This window comes from Hypanus sabinus, chromosome 22 (genome assembly GCF_030144855.1).
Source record: "Hypanus sabinus isolate sHypSab1 chromosome 22, sHypSab1.hap1, whole genome shotgun sequence".
NCBI classification, from domain to species: Eukaryota; Metazoa; Chordata; class Chondrichthyes; order Myliobatiformes; family Dasyatidae; genus Hypanus; species Hypanus sabinus.
Genome location: NC_082727.1, coordinates 20541581 through 20558729, shown reverse-complemented (window position 1 = coordinate 20558729; position 17149 = coordinate 20541581). Strand labels below are relative to the sequence as shown.

General features: G+C 46.6%; 2 protein-coding genes across 2 annotated transcripts in view; one reads left to right on the top strand and one right to left on the bottom strand.

Annotated features, from left to right (window-relative positions):
• pdcd11 (programmed cell death 11) overlaps positions 1-11573 on the bottom strand; it is a 73487-nt gene extending 61914 nt beyond the window's left edge. Inside the window, exons 1-5 of the mRNA XM_059947207.1 lie at positions 10862-11573; positions 6182-6289; positions 5037-5183; positions 1752-1916; positions 261-422 (exon numbers count right to left, since the gene is read on the bottom strand). Coding sequence (XP_059803190.1) covers positions 261-422; positions 1752-1916; positions 5037-5183; positions 6182-6271 — 564 coding nt within the window. The 5' untranslated portion in view covers positions 6272-6289; positions 10862-11573. The remainder of the gene's footprint in view (positions 1-260; positions 423-1751; positions 1917-5036; positions 5184-6181; positions 6290-10861) is intronic.
• On the top strand, positions 10301-17024 carry atp5md (ATP synthase membrane subunit k). The gene is made up of 4 exons (XM_059947208.1): positions 10301-10443; positions 12523-12623; positions 15444-15545; positions 16877-17024. The coding sequence occupies exons 2-3, from the start codon at positions 12537-12539 to the stop codon at positions 15540-15542; spliced, it is 186 nt and encodes a 61-aa protein (XP_059803191.1). The 5' UTR covers positions 10301-10443; positions 12523-12536; the 3' UTR covers positions 15543-15545; positions 16877-17024.
• The last annotated feature ends 125 nt before the right edge of the window (positions 17025-17149 follow it).

Genomic DNA, 17149 nt, shown 5'->3' with positions numbered 1-17149 from the left:
ATAGGAATGCCAGTTAATGGAGGACAAGGTAAGATGCACAGGGCAAGTTCTTTTTGATTTCTTCTATTTATAGAAAGTTGTGGGTACTTGGGAGGGCTGCCAGGGATAGTAGTGGAAGCAGCTATGACTGCAGCATTCAGGAGGCTAGTAGATATGCATGTGAATACGTAGTAATGTGGATAATGTGCAGGTAGAAGGGATATATTTTAATTTGGCATCGTGTTTGAAAGGGCCTGTTCCACTGCCATGTTCTAACTCACCATTCCTGGCCGCAACATCCCCGCTGACAGAGCTGCATTCACCTCCTTGGGGTTAATGGAGAGCTTCAAGCTGTGGCGGTTTGTTTTTGTTGCCCCGAGCTGAGAAATGATACACCGTACGATCATTCCGGGGCTGTACAAGTCCGGGAGAGCAGTCAGATCCTGGGGGAAGTTCAGAGGAAACAAAGCACTCAGAAACACGGCTCTGGGCCACACCGCAGACAGGAAGCAAAACCTTGTACCACCACCGAACAAACACAGCGCACTTCACTGACCGGCCCGAAGATGGATTTCAATGTCTGCCTTTTCACAAAGTTGCAAGTCAATACATTTACAGCAAATCAGCACATTCATAGAACATGGAATAATGCTGTACAGTACAGCCCCTGCAGCCACAATGTCGTGCCGACCTTTGACCTATTCAAAGATCAAGCCAATGCTTCCCTCCACTAACCCTTCATTTTTCTATCATCCATGTGCCCATTTAAAAGTTTAAGTGTCCCTAATGTATCTGTCTCTACCACCACCTTTGAAATCCATTCCATGCACCCACCACTCTGTGTAAATAAACCGAGCTCTGAAATCATCCCTATGCTTTCCTTATATCATCTAAAAATTGTGCCCTTGCATCTTAGCCATTTCCGTCCTGGGAAAAAGTCTCTGGCCGCCCACTCTGTGTAATCCTCTCGTCATCTTGTACACCTCATTCAGTCACCTCTCAGACTCCCTTGCTCTAAAGAGAAAAGGCCCAGCTCACTCAGCTTATCTTTAGAAGACACAGTCAGAGCCAAGCACAGGGTTCCAGTGAGAACACGTCAGCAAAGCATCAGCTTTCCATTATAGACACTGGAGTAACAGCCCAGAGGTTATCCAGCATTTATTAGCCCTCTGAGTACAACTGCAGTGGTGCCAAACAACGTGGCCCTTCCCATTGAGCCTCTTGCGGTGGCTGCACCAAACTTGGAGCGTAAAGGTTGAGAGAGCACGGTACTCTTGGCAGGAGTGCAGCGACAGGGAGGAGAGTGGGAACAGGGATTTGATTAACAAACACCACTGCAAACAGGCCCTGGGAAGTTTTAGAAACTGAAAGAATGGGCTTGGATTGACACGGATTTCCTGGCCTCTGTCCCACTGCTAATTCCAGAACTAACACACAGTGCTGCTTGCATAGAGTACTGCGTATCCTGATTGATGAATGAACGTTTTGGGCCAGAAAGGAGGGTAGAAGCCAGAAAGAAAGCCAGTGGCAGGGAGAGGAAGGAGAAGGAGCTGGCAGGTGATAGACGAATCCAGGTGATAAGTGGAAGGTGTGGTAAAGGAAATAATGTGAGAAGCTGGGAGGTGATCGGTTATGGAAAGCAAGGCTGCATGAGAGGACAGTAGACCGTGGAATAAGGAAAAAGTCTGTCCTGATGCCCCGGATCCAGTTCCTGGCACAGACATGAAGTGAAAATTCATAAAGCAAGAGATTGCAAGGGTGATCAGACTCACCTCTGACAGGTCCTCATTGACCTGCTCACTCAAGGTCTGGGTAAGTGCATCACAGATGCTGGTGAGGCTCACGTAGCCAGTGAGCCCGTGGGGTAAACCGATGGCAAGTTCAAAGTCAGTCACTTCCTTCACACATCCGAGCAGCAGGGTTCCAACAGTCAGTTTCTGCAGAGGGAAAGGAGCGAAAGAATAAACAAATTCCAAAGCAGGCATGTGATCCCAAGACCAGAAGATATAGAAGCAGATTTAGGACATTTGGCCCATTCAGTCTGCTCCACCATTTCATCATGGCTGATGCATATCCCCCTTCAGCCCCAATCTCCTGTCTTTTCCCCATATACTTTCATGCCCTGACCAACGAAGAATCTATCAATCTCTGCCTTAAACATACATAAAGACTTGTCCTGCGCAGCCGCCTGTGGCAAATAATTCCACAGATTCACCACTCTCTGGCTAAAGAAATTCCCCCTCATCTCTGTTTTAAAAGGATACCCTCTATTCTAAGGCCCAGAACCATCAAATGCTCTTCATATGACAAGCCATTCAATCCTGGAATAACTTTCCTGAACCTCCTTTGAACTTTCTCCAGTTTCAGCACACATCCTTCTAAGATACGGGACTCAAAACTGCTCACAATACTCCAAGTGAGGTCCCACCAGTGCTTTATAAAGTCTCAACATTACATCCTTGCTTTTATATTCCAGCCCTCTTGAAATTAATGTTATGTCCCCCCTCACAGTCCTTGGCAGCCCTGTGTCCACCGTGGAGAACTTCAGGTTCCTGGGAACCACCATCTCTCAGGATCTGAAGTGGGAGCAGAACATCAGCTCCATCCTGAAGAAGGCCCAGCAGCGGATGTACTTCCTGCGGCTCTTGAGGAAATATGGTCTGCCTCAGGAATTGCTGCTGCAGTTCTACACTGCAGTCACTGAGTCTGTCCTGTGCACCTCCATCACTGTGTGGTTTGGAGCCGCCACCAAGCAGGATAGAACCAGACTACAGCGCACAGTGAGGACTGCCGAGCGCATCATTGGAGCCTCCCTGCCCTCTATTGTGGACCTGTACTCTTCCAGGTTGAAGAAGAGGGCGGGGAACATCATAAAGGACTCCTTCCATCCTGCGCACGGACTGTTTGAACTGCTTCCGTCTGGTAGGCGCTTCAGATCCCCCTCAGACTAAGACTAATAGGCACTGGAGAAGTTTTTTCCCTACTGTGGTCACTTTGCTGAACAGTTAACTGTCGGTTAGCTGTCGGCTAACTATTACTTAGATTGCACTACCTGTATGTATAATCTATATTTTCATTTATATTTATCATTATTATTGTTATGAGCAGAGAGACAACATCTGCCGGAAATAAATTCCTTGTATGTGCACAGGTACTTGGCGATTAAAGTTTGATTCTGATTCTGAATATCACATTTGCCTTCCTCAACACAGATTCAACCTGCAGATTAACCTTCAGGGAATCCTGCACAAGGACTCCCAAGTCCCTTTGCGTCTCAGCTTTTTGTATTTTCTCTCCATTTAGAAAATAATCAACCCTTTCACTTCTTCAACCAAACTACATGACTATACACTTCCCGACACAAGATGCCATCTGCCACTTCCTTGCCCGTTCTCCTAATCTAGCCAAGTCTTTCTGTGGCCTCTCTGCTTCCTCAAAACTACCTGCTCCTCCACCTATCCTCATATCATCTGCAAACTTGGCCACAAAACCATTAATTCCATCATTCAAATCACTGACGTAACATATAAAAAAAATTGGTCTCCACACAGACCCCTGTGGAACACTAGTCACTAGCAGCCAACCAAAAAAAGGACACCCTTTATTCCCTTTCACTGCCTCCTGCCCAAATCAGTCTCTGCTTTTATCCATGCTAGAAACTTTCCTGAAATACCACAGGCTCTTAGCTTGTTAAGCAGCCTCATGTGTGGCATCTCGTCAAAGACCTGAAAATCTAAGTACACAGCATCAACTGACTCTCCTTTGTCTATCCTGCTTGTTATTTTTTCAAAGAATTCTAACAGATTTGTCAGGCAAGACTTTCCCTTAAGGAAACCATGCTGAGTATGACCTATTTTACCACGTGTCTCCAAATACCCTGAAACCGTATCCTTAACAATTGACTCGGGCATCTTCCCAACCACTGACTAATTGGCCTATAGTTTCTTTCTTCTGCCTCTCTCCCTTCTTGAAGTGGGGTGACATTTGCAATTTTCCATTCTTCCAGAACCATTAATAATGCCTCCACAATCTCTTCAGCCACCTGGGGTGTACACCATCTGGTCCAAGTGACTTATCTACCTTTAGACCTTTCAGTTTCCCAAGAACCTTCTCCCTAGTTGTGGTAACTTCACGATCCCTGATACCTGGAACTTCTATCATACTGCTAGTGTCTTCCACTGTGAACACAGATGCCACTTATTCAATTCATCTGCCATTTTCTTGACCCCTATTACTACCTCTCCAACATTGGTTTCCAGCGGTCCGACACCCACTCTCACTCCCCTTTTACAATTTATGTACCTGAAGAAACTTTTGGTATCCTCTTTAATATTATTGGCTAGTTTACTTTTGCTTTCCATCTTTACCTCTTTAATGGCTTTTTTTAGTTGCCTTCTCTTCCTCCTCTCGGGATGTATATATCCTTTGCCTTCCAAAGGATTCCTTTGCTTTGTGAAATTACAGCCTTTACTGCTTTGCCGTCACCTCTGCCAGTGGTTCTTTTTGAATCGGTTCTGGTCAAATCCTTTCTGGTGCCTCTGGAATTCCCTTTACTCCACTGCAATACTGATACATCTGACTTTACTTTCACCTTCTCAAATTTCATGAAGAATTTGCTCATATTATGATGATTTGCCGCTAAGGGCTCTTTTACCGTAAGCTCTCTTATCAATATTGGTCCCTTGCCCAACACCCAATCCAGAATAGCTGATCCCCCAGTGGGCTCAAACACCATCCTGTAGGCATTCTGTGCCCAATCCATGAGCCCCTTAGTCATAACCAAAGCTGAGAATGGAGGAGTCGAGGAGAAGGATCTAGTTTCTGTACCTTGGGAAGCCAGGAGCTGGGAGTATTCTCAGGCTGCCCTGCACCCAGATCAGAAGGTGAGCGGATACACGTCAACAAGGACAGGGAGGAATGAAGGCTAGACCAGGAGAGCTGCTCTGTTAGGTCTATGGTTCTATTAGTGACAGGCAGAGTGCCAGGAGCGAGTGCTGCAGAACAGTGGTGAATGAGAGGTAAAAGGCTGACTGTGGACATACGGCTGCATCACATACCTTAAATGTGAGGATCCCTGCCTCCTCTGTCTGCTTCTTGCGAGATACCAGGCCTTGGACTTCCTTCAACTTCTTTTTTTCAACACCAACCTCTTTTTTCTGTTTTTCTACTTTAGGACGCTTTGGTTGCTGTTCAGACGCTGACAACTGGAGGGAAACAGCATATTTATAAATGAGTCTTAAAAAAAAAAATCACAGCACAACTGACTGCCAGCATTGGTCAGCAAGTGAAACTCCCTCTGACCATCCCATCACGCACTCCCAGGGTCAGACACAGAGGGAAACTTCCTCCACATATCCCATCACACAAATCAGAGGTCAGACATCGAGTGAAGTTTCCTCCACATCACCTCATTACACCCTCTCAACATCACAGACTGAAGCTCCCTCCACACCATCCAATCACACACTTCCAGGGTCACACACAGAGTGAAACTCCCTCCACACCATCCAATCACACACTTCCAGGGTCACACACAGAGTGAAACTCCCTCCACACCATCCAATCACACACTTCCAGGGTCACACACAGAGTGAAACTCCCTCCACACCATCCAATCACACACTTCCAGGGTCACACACAGAGTGAAACTCCCTCCACACCATCCAATCACACACTTCCAGGGTCACACACAGAGTGAAACTCCCTCCACACCATCCAATCACACACTTCCAGGGTCACACACAGACTGAAGCTCCCTCCACGCCATCCAATCACACACTTCCAGGGTCACACACAGAGTGAAACTCCCTCCACACTGTCCCATCACACCACTCTCCCAGCATTAGACACAGAGGGAAGCTCCTTCCCCACCGTACTATCATATAACCCTTGGAGTTCGACACAGAAGCCTCCTTTGTGATGTTCATTCCCTGACCACTGGAGGAAGAGCAAAGCGTTAAGTGCTGGTATTTTCAACAGTACATTTGCAAAGGATTTTGAACATTATTTGTTGATTATTTCAGTGGGGAATTGTCCAATATTAGGAAATATCTAACCATGGAGCAAAGATTAATAAGTAAACATGCTAATAATCCCTACGATAGCAGAGAGTCCACATCCACTTCTGATTCTTACACAATGTTGGAACACACCTTGTTGTCTTTAACTTTTTTTGTGCTGAATTCCAGCAGCCAGAACTTACCTGAAACAAGTTGTCCTCTCCCTCATTGCTTTTGCTGACTCTCGCAGTGGGCTTCTTCTGTATCCCCCCGCGGGGGAAGTCCTCCTCCATTACAACAATTGTCAGCACCTGGATACATTAAATTACATTCAGGTGTTTGTTCTGCATGATTAACTGCCCACTGGCTGCATCAGTTCCTGAGACATTTGGCTGAAGAACAGGGTCACATTGCGGTCAGGGAGCACAGCAGAATGAAAAGTGTTGAAATTTACATCTAATATTGAGTCTTTGAACATTCGGCATTGAACAAACCCTTCAGCCTATCGGAGCTGTGGTGATCACCAAGAACCCACTTTACCGGTCCAATGTTATTCTCCATACCCCTCACCTTCTCCCCATATTAACTACTCACTACACAATTGGCAATGTCCAAATAAGCTGCCCTGTGAGGTATGGGATAGAACTGGAGCACTCACAGGAAACTAATGCAGAGAAAGCAAACTCCACAAAGACAGGACCCAGGTTTGGGATTGGAACCGGGTGGTTGAAAACTACATTCTGCATGTACTGAGTGCACCAGCACTATCTTAGTTTTTAAGAATTCAGTGAGATGAGGGAGGCAGAGTAGCATAGTAGTTAGCTCAACACTCCGCAGTAAAGGTGATGTGAGTTTAATTTCCACCGCTGTCTTTAAGGACTTTGAATGCTCTCCCCATGAATGTGTAGGTCTCCTCCCACACCCCAAATATGGGGTAATTTGCTCTGTTGGCGCTGAAAGCATGGTGACACTTGCGGGCTGCCCCCAGCACATCCTTGGACGGTGTTGGCCATCAATACAAACCACGCATTTCGCTGTATGTTTTAATGGTCAACGTACACGTAACAAATAAAGATAATCCTGCTTTCTCTCCTTGACTGAATTTTCAAAGCCTGATGTCGCCGGGAAAGAGAGTGAAGATAATGGGCAAAGGCTGCAAGTGCCTTGATGCTGTTGTGACAGTGAATTGCTCGACAGCGATGGAGCTGGACTTATTGTGTCCTGTTGTTGTGCCATGGTGGCGCACAATCCAACAGATGGCGAGAGTGATTGTTTGGGATGTTTTTCTTGTGACTGCAGGACCCCATTGGGCAGTGATAATGTGGTCTGGCTCACTATTTCATCAGCGAGAGTGACAGTGGGAGCGCTGCGTTGCCTCGGTTGCAGCTGCCCCTGCCCAGGAGAGGAGGCGCCAGGGTGGTGTGGGAGACAGCAGAGGCTTCTGTGGGCACATTGGATTGGGGGCTGGCCCCCTCCCTCTGGTGTGCGCTCAGTGGAAAAACACAACGGACCAGGACATCCCACGCACCGTAATTCCACAGGCCATAGACATCATTTTTGTGTGACTATATTTTTCTGCAGTCGTAACCATACGTGCTATGTGCTGTTGGTACTACAGTTTACACCTTGGCACCGGTGCATTCATGTATGGTTGATCATCTATTATCTAACAAATCCCTTGCTGATCTGAGGCTTACTCACCACCCACCCCCATAAAGCCCATCAGTATCTGATCAGAAGTTCTCAAGGGCTGAGCATCTGAAGCCTTGTGGGTTTGACAGGGTGACTGTGGAGCTGTTTCGTCTAACTGGGACTTCTAGAAGTACAAAGAGAGTTCAGGTTTCCAAGCGTCAGATGTTCAGTACAGAAATGGTTGGTCTCTTCACCTCAAGGGTGTGAACGTTTGGAACTCAGTGAGTTTATTCCAGACTAGGGGGTTCCGAACCTTTTTTTATGCCATTGAGCCTTACCATTAACAGAGGAATCTGTGGACCCAGGGTTGGGAACCCCAGTTCAAGATGGGATGACAGAAAAGAATCAGGGGTGTACGGATAACACTGGAGATGGAGTTTAGGAGAGATGATGGCTCCTTTTCCTGCATCTTTGGAAACAGCTCTATTTCTACCTTTAATATTTTTATTTTACCCTTTCAGGGTTCTTTTGAAGACCCTGACCTGGAGTTACATGCAGGCTTCGGGTCTTTGCGGGAATGGGACTCTCAGTCGGGGTTCCACGACTGGCCGTTATTCGACATGCCAAGGGTTTGGCCCGAGAGTCTCACTCGTGTTTGGAAGCCTAAGATCTCAGGGCACTGAAGATGGGCAGATTAAGGGTTGGTGTCACGGCAGGAGACTCGTGTGTCGTTGGAGAGGCCAGAAAAGCTCTCGCTGGGGGCCCGAAGATCTTGGAACAGAGCTCGGAAAAAGTGACAAAACGTACTTTTAAGATTGTAAACCAGCAGGTTACTGTTATATCTCCCGCTCGCTGTGAAAAGGGGGGAGGGGGAGGGGGAGGGGGAGGGGGAGGGGGAGGGGGAGGGGGAGGGGGAGGGGGAGGGGGAGGGGGAGGGGGAGAGGGAGGGGGAGAGGGAGGGGGAGGGGGAGGGGGAGGGGGAGGGGGAGAGGGAGGGGGAGGGGGAGGGGGAGAGGGAGGGGGAGAGGGAGAGGGAGAGGGAGACTCCTGTGGTTTGTCAAATTTCGGATGAAATGCAAAGCTTTTAGGGTAACTTTGGTCTGTCTTTGCTATTGCTTAGCACACACTTGGGCCCGTTGACAGTACCGGTGCACGTTTTTTTTGCTGGTGGGTGGAGGGAGGATCATTGCTCACTGTCACTTACGCGCGGGAGGGGGAACTTTGGAGTTCTCACGTTTAACTGTCGCTCATACTTTGGGGCACTTCTCTGTTTTCGTGAATGTTTGCAAAGCAAAAGCATTTCAGGATATACATTGTATACATTTCTCTGACATTAAATTTGAACCTTTGAGTGGGCTAGGTATCAGGAGATGTCACACAGTGCCTTTGGCCCAACTGCTCTATGATGACCAAGATGCTCATCTAAGCTGGCTCCCATTTGCCACATATTCTTCTAAACCTTTCTTAAACACACATCTATCCAAGTAAGTTTTAAATGTCTTTAATATACCTGTGTCAACCACTGTCTCATATCATATGCAGTTCATATCATATACAGACCACCCTCTGTGTGGAAACCTCCCTGTACAGCCTCTCAGTTTAACTCTCCTCTCATCCGTGCACTCTATTTCTTGATTGTCTTGTCTGGGAAAGATAAATAGATACTACCAACGCCCCTCATACACTTCCATAAAGTCACTAGCCAGTCTTTTCTGCGACTAGTACTGTATTTAATTGTGTGATGTTGGTACTGTACTTTTACACATTGGTCCCGGTGGAATGCTGTTTCCTTTGGCTGTACTCTTGTGTATAGATGAATGACAATTAAACATGAACTCTGCGACTTTTTAAGGACGGGTCCCGACTGCTGTGTCAAATAGCCTGATACCATGCCTCTGTAAGTTAGAGAAGGGACGAGGGCCCCTCCTGTATCTCCGCTCCGGCACCGAACGATGAAAATCCTCCCCGTCCGCTCAAGCAACGTGCCATTTCCGAAGACCCTCCATTCCATCGCTACATCACCGGCCCAACCCGTTACATCCCCTCACGACTCTATTCCATCCCGTCCATCACTCTCTCACCTTAAACCTGGACACACGGACATGTTACTGTCCCAGAGAGGCCTCGGAACCAGGGACCTCCTCTACCCCACACCATCCTATTCCATCGCATGCTCAGCCGAGCCCACGGGTTCACTCTGCCCGAGGGCCCCCGGACGCGGATCTCCCCTCCCCACCCACCAACCCGTTACCTCCCCTACCATCCTATTCCATCCCACCCACACTCCCCTATCAGGACCCGGACACGCAACCCCTGCCGACAGACAACCCGACCACATCTACCGTCCGCCCAGCGCACAACGCCCGCTGATTCCTCACCCGCTCACATGGACATCGCCATGTCTCCAACCTCCGGAAATACTTCGCGATGCTCAACAAATGCTTCCGGAGAATTGACCGTAAGTGCGCACATAGTCCGCCCACAGTTTTGCGCAATCAACGGGAGACATATAGTGAGTGACGTCGACATTGTCCAATGCCGATAGGGAGTCATAGTCGTCCAATCATTGATAAGGTGGCTGCGTCCCTTTCGTGGTGGGCGGGTCATACATTTGCCAGTCAATGGTTGCTGACACTCAATTGGCGGTTTACGCTGGTGGGGTTAATGTGATTGACACTGCATTCGTTCAATAGATAAGTAAAGCTCCTGGCAGAGTCAGGAACAGGGCGAGTGACGGGAATCTCTTCCAATAGGAGCAGCTGGCGGGCGGTATTTCCGGCGCCGCTCTGTGGAGCTTGGGCCTGTGAAGGACATTAGGAGCGGCGGAGTGAAGGTGAGAATAAGGGGGCTGAGGCTGGGAATGGGAATGGGAATGCCAGGGATAGCGAGGGACAGGCCTCAGCGGGAGCTCGGTGAGAACACCCGGGCCTGGTGGTGCTCTGACTCCCCAACCCGAGCTTCTCGCACGCGGACCCCGTTTCAGGCCGGGAATGGCGGAAGGAGGCTCGGTGAGGCCCTGCACCCGCAGGTCGGGGAAGCCCGGGCTTCTACTGGGGACCACATCCATCAGTCAGACTTCGCTTGCGCCGTTGGGCCCATTGTCCCCCTTCCCGCTCAGAGAGGCCCTCCTACCACCGGGAAACAAACAGCGCGGCTGCCCGCCGGCTCTCACACCCTCGCAGGCAGAGGTATCGGGAGTTCCCGCTCCCGTCGGCAGATCCCCAACCCTCCAGTCTCTGGAGTGGACTTGCCTGAGGGACGGAGCCCTACCGATGCTTGATGACAGGGCAGAGCAGTTCGTCAAGTCGATTTAATTCCTCTGGACGTTTCCATCCCGAATCGTTCCCTGTGGACGACAGTGTTCCATCCCGGTGGCGTCCTCACAAATCCCCCTACACCCTCTCCAATGCAATCCCATCTCTATCCTGCAGACCCGGAATGCACGAGTGCTCAGGCTGTGTAACGTTTCACACAACCTTTCTGTTCGTATTTGTACTTGATGAAGAAATGAAAGAATCCTGTATGCTCCTTTAACTGACTTATTGATCAGACCCGAGGATCTCTGGGTATGCATTCTCTCTGTTCCTTTACACCGTTCAAGAACCTGTGTTTTGCCTATTTTTTGCCCGATCTACCTCGCTAATATTTTACCTTGCTCTTTTGAATTAAATTTCATTTCTCATTTGCTGCCCAACTGACCAGACCATCTATATTTGGGTCATGGCCCGAAATGTTCAAAATCAAAGAAAAGTTTATTATGAAAGTATGTATAAATTATACAGCTCAGATTGGTCTGCTTGCACAAAACAAGAAACACGGAAGAAGCAATTTAAAAAAAGGACCAACACCCAATGAGAGGAAAAACAAATAAAAGTCAGCTGTTTATTTCCTTTATTGTGTTTATCTATTCTTTTCCATGAATGCTGCCTGACCTGCTGAATTCCTCCAGCACCTGTGTGTTGCCATCGCTCTGCAAAATCACTTGTTTATTGATATCTTTCTGCAATCTAAATCTTTCCTCTTTTACTGCCAATCACACACTTTTATCAACTATAAACTTTTATTGACATAATTTAGATGGGGTTTACATGGACATTAATATGAATGGAGTGGAGGGATGGGGATGATGCACAGAACGTCATGGTATAAATTGGCATCGACGTTGATTGCTGGACAATTGGCCTGTCCGTTGCTACACTGTTCTAGTTATCTATCATGTGCATTAAAACAGACAGTGAAATCTGTCATTTGCATCAATGGCCATCACAGCCTGAGGACGTGCTGAGGCAGCCCACAAGTGTGTGTGTGTTTTTTCCCTGTCTCTCTTCAAGCTGCTGGTTAATGGTCTGAACCTCTGGCACCTTTCCTGTGGCCAGGGAGGACTGAAGTGTTATAAGCAAAGTGGCTGCCATCTCCTGCTTTTAGTATTTGAATTGTTTTCATCTCTGCTTGCTGAGATCATATTCTGTCTGGGCTATTGAATAGATCTGTACAGTAACGTTGATTATAGATTAGAAAAATATGTTAGGGGCACTTAAGAAACTCTTAGATGTGCACACGGATGACTGAAAATGGTGGGTTATGCAGCAGTGAAGGATTAGATTGATCTTCGGGTAGGTTGAAGGGCTGGCACAAAGGGCTTGCACTGTGCTATGTTCTTTGTTTAATTGTTTAAATAGCAGGATGAAATCGGTGAGTATCTGTGCCACTCTGTGGCTCAGAATGTACCTGTGCTTTTTCTTTACATTCAGTTGCTATAGAAATAGACTGTGTTGATGTTGAGATGTTTGTGGGCTTTGAAGCTCAGTTTGATTACGTTCAGCTTCAGCACCCGTCAGTTGCACACTTGCACTGTGATGCCAGGATATTTGTTGTGACGCATGTTGAAACCTGTCATTTTCTCTCTCTGCAGCCAGTGTAAAGAGAATGGCGGGTCATGAGGCTTCTGGCCAGCACCAGTTCACTGGATTCCAGAAATATTTCAATGCCTACACCATCACAGGCAGGAGGAACGTAAGTACCACAGGAGTGATCTGGAGGAAGTGGGAGATGCTGAGTTAGTTGTGGGGATTGATAGATGTTGGTAGCTAATCATAAACACAGGAGATTCTGTAGGTGCTGGAAATCTTGAGCAACAAACGCAAAATGCTGGAGAACTCGGCAATGTTTTGATGAAGAATCTCAGCCCAAAATATGGAATGTCTATTCCCCTCCATAGATGCTGCCTGACTTATTGAGCTCCTCCGGCATTTTGAGATACTGGTGGTTAGTGGATGAGGGGAAAGAGTGTGGATTGGCCTTGACCTGCTGTGTGGTCACCTGCTGTCACTAGAGATGTGAATCTGTGAGTAAGTGTGGTGGAGGTGCACCAGACCACATTGGACCTCATCAGGAAAGGTGGAGCGAGCCTGCAGATTCTGAGACCTGCAGACACAGATAAAGTCTGGACAGAAGATACAAGGGTCATGCTTTATGCTAACTTACGATAATCTTGAAGTTGCTCCCTAATTTAAGGTCCCCGCACCCAGATTCAAACTTAATCTCTTGCTGAGAATCATTAAACTAATACAACACTGAGATCAGAGCCTACATGCCATGCTGCATCTCGTGAGGCTATCCATCCAGCACTAATCCCCACATTTCCCCTGTGGCTCTACAAAGTCCTTGTCCCTCTTATTTCCCTTAAATTCTGAAGTGGCTGGGTGCATTTGCATTTCTTGTACTTTATATCACACATTGGAAATTTCAAAATGATTCACAGCAAATTAATTATATTTAAATTATAGTCACTAGGCCACACATTCTGAAGGAAGCTGGTTGTTTAAGGTCACACTCCTGGCATTCTTCTGTCTCACTGGAATGCCAGTGTGATGTTGTTCCCTAGTCGTGGCTCAGTTTGCTTTACAGTTTCTGGATTTTTGAGAGATCTAGGGATCAGTGGGAAGACTGAGAACAATTGGATAGCCCTGGAATGAAGCACCCAACTATATTGGTCATTGCTATATTATAGTTGAGGATAGAAACAATGGAAGACCAGTCTATCTTGTTAAGTTGTCTCTCGCCGTACTGGTGATGCTTTGATCCTGTAACATTCCCTCACTATGTGATGGTCCTGCCTGGATAGATTGGACGTGCAAACAATGTTTCCTATAGTGAGGAGTCGAACTAGAGGTCACAGTCTTAGAATAAAAGGATATCCCTTTAGAACAGAAATGAGGGATCTCTTTAGCCAGAGGGTAGTGGATCTGCAGAATACATTGCCACAGACTGCTGAGAAAGCCAAGTTATTGTGGAGGTTGATAGGTACTTTATTAGTAAGGGTCCCTCAGGTTATGGGGAGAAGGAAGAATGGCAGAGAAGAATCGATGGGTTGAATGACCTAATTCTGCTTCTGTATCCTATAGTCCTGACAGAAAAAGACTGACAAGCAACCATTGTGCCTTTTGTCATAGAACCCATCTAGATTGTCTTTGTCTCTGTAACTGTTTTGAGCCGAGTCTCATGTGGAGAAAGTAGGAAGAAGCTACACTTCTGCCATCCTCTTGTGGCTTCTGAATGTGCCAAAATGTTGTTGCTGTTTTTTTCACAATGGTGTCCTTTGAAATCTAGTCAGTTGGCAAGACTGCCACTGACCAAATGCACAGAGTGGCTGCAAAAGGGGGCACAGTGTGAAATCCACAAGTTTGAAAATGGCAGAGTATGGCATGGACAAAGTTTAAATAGTAAAGCAGATTTGTTTAGTAAGTAGAACATAGAGCATTTCGTAGGTGGATAAATATGGTTTTCAGTAATCAATGTGTATCGAATAAATTACTGAAATTGAAGCAGAAACAGAAGATTAACAAGTAGCTGGCTGACTTTCATAACGGAATAAAAGTTGCACTTACAGTAACAAATGAATGTTTGGTTTCCAAGCCTAATGTAATGCAACCCAAAGTGCAGCGGAGGTTTGTTGAGAGGGCTGTTCTGTCAGATAAATTGTCCTTTGGCATTTTGAAGAGTTCATTCATTAGAACACAACAGCCAATATTGGTAGGCCATTTGCTTGGCTAGGGTTACTACAGTTCAACATTATATGCTGTGTTGTATGATGTAGGTGATTGTAGTCGTATCACCATGATTGTTCTTGGCAAATGTTTCTACAGAAGTGATTTGCCATTGCTTTCCTTTGGGCAATCTCTTAACGGGCCAGGTGGCTCCAGTCATTATCAATACCCTTCAGAGATTGTCTGCCTGGTGTCAGTGGTTGCATGACCAGGACTTGTGATGTGCACCAGCTGCTCATACGGCTATCCACCACCTGCTCCCGTGGCTTTTACGTGACCCTGGTCAGGGGGTAGCAGAGGGAAGGAGTGCCTTACACTGTCTTTGGTAGTGGCATATCTCCAACCTGCCATCCAGCACGAGAGTTATCAGGCATAAATGCTGAATAAGGGGAGCTATTGAGATCTGAGATCAGTAAGTTCTTCACTTGGGTCAGTAATGTTGTGGTTTTCTGTACCCTACCCTGGGGCTGTAAAGAATAGGTGTTGAGTATATTTGAGGCAGATTGGTACATTTCTGTCTGCTGGGGAATCTGGATAAGAGGACTGAGCAGAAAAGTAGATAAGCCTTGGAAACAGCCATATTGTTGAATGGTGGAGATGGCTGGACAGATGCCCATTTCAGCTTCAGTTACCCCAGTGAACGTGCATTGATGTGACTCTGAAATGTAAGAGATCCCAGAGTCAACCAAACTTCATCTGAGACATGAGATGTGTCTTTTTAGGAACTGATTTTTGTTCCACTTCATTAATGTGCACATTCTCTCACCCCTCTGTTTCATCTACACAGTACGTACTGGCTACATATGCAGGGATCGCATCACTTATATTGTACTTCAAACTGAGATCGAAGAAGAAGGCACCAGCAGCAATCACAGATCAGAAGTGATAGGTGAGAAATTTTACTTTCAACTGTTTCTAACGTACGGATCAAAGTAAAGGGAGTTTTGAGGGTGGAACAGTAGCATTGTGGTTAGTACAACACTTTACAGTGGCAGCAATCACTGACTGGGATTCAATTCTCACTGCTAACTGTGTTTGTATGATCTCTCTGTGACTGTGTGGGTTTCTTCCAGGTGCTCAGGATTCCTGCAAAATCTCAAAGATACACGGTTTGGGGTTACTAAATTCTGGGCATGCTGTGTTGGCACCAGAAGTGTGATGACATTGCAGGCTGCCCCCAGCACTTACTTGGAAACTGTTAGTCATTGACACAAAAAGATGCTTTTCACTGTCTCAAATAAACTCTTCTTGGGGCTTCCATCCAGGTACAGGTATCAGTTTTAACTGACATTTCGATGGCAAACTCTGCCACTCAGAAGGAAGCCTGTAAACACCAGCTGTCCTGAGTCCCAGGTCATCTTTGAGCTTCTTTATGTGTTTATGGATTGTGAATGCGGACCAGTGTATATCAGCCAGACAGGGCGCACGGTGGAAACGCGCATCAAGGAGCACAATAGTTGGGATACCCAGAGAAATCAGTGGTAGCAGAACACTGCATTCGCAGTGGCCATAGGATTTGCTTTGATGGCACAAAACTTCTGTGCTATGTCATTGGGTTTTGGGACTGTCTGGTGAAGGAAGCCATTGAAATGAAGGAAAAATTTCTAACAAAGGTGGAAGTCTTGCTCCAATTAAGGACTGGAATTTGATGATAAACAAAGTGGGACTGCAGAAACCTGATGTTAGTCCTCATCCAATCAGGAGGGATGGACGATGGGGGTATAAATACCACCAGACTTGATGTGCCCAGGCATCATCCCTGATGAAGATGGCAGAGTTCAAAACATCAGTTAAAATCGATACCCGTACCTGGCTGGAAGCCTGAGAAGAGTTTATTCATCATAAACACCAGGAAAGCACTAGGTCCTTTCCCTGTGTGTTTTGATGTACATGTGACAAAGTTTATCTTTATCTTATTTTCCTTCACTAGCCAGTATTTTCATGCTGTCCCAGCCCCAGAATTTTGAAAGAGCCATACTCTGCCCAAATATGTGACAGGACAGAGTAAAGAGAGTCTTGCATCCAATGTGTCAGCTCTATTCTGGGAATGTTTAATGGGTCAGTAGAGCTAATCTGTTTGTTGTAGTATTAGAAAATGTGTGTGCAATTCTTTTGGCTGTGGGCAGTTGCTGTATATTTGAGGAATGTCTTGGCATTGACCCTGAAAGCTGGCCTTGTGTTACTGAGGTCTTATTTATCTGTTTATGATTCTTTTTTCAGGTTCTCCTCGGTGAGGGTACAAGTATGAAATTAAGGACCAGCATGTGTTTCTGTTGGACTTCTGGAAATAATTTAAACCTTTACAATCGTTACCGTTGTGCTGTAAAATAAGTTACCTGCTTTCACAAGTAAAACTCCTGGGAATCTGTTTCAGTCATGTTTATTTCAACTGGAATTTTTTCTGGCAGTGTGAACAGCCCAGGAGTCTCTTCCTTCCAGCTGACTGTTTTGCTTGAATGCATGCATGCACACAACCCCTCATCATGTCACAAA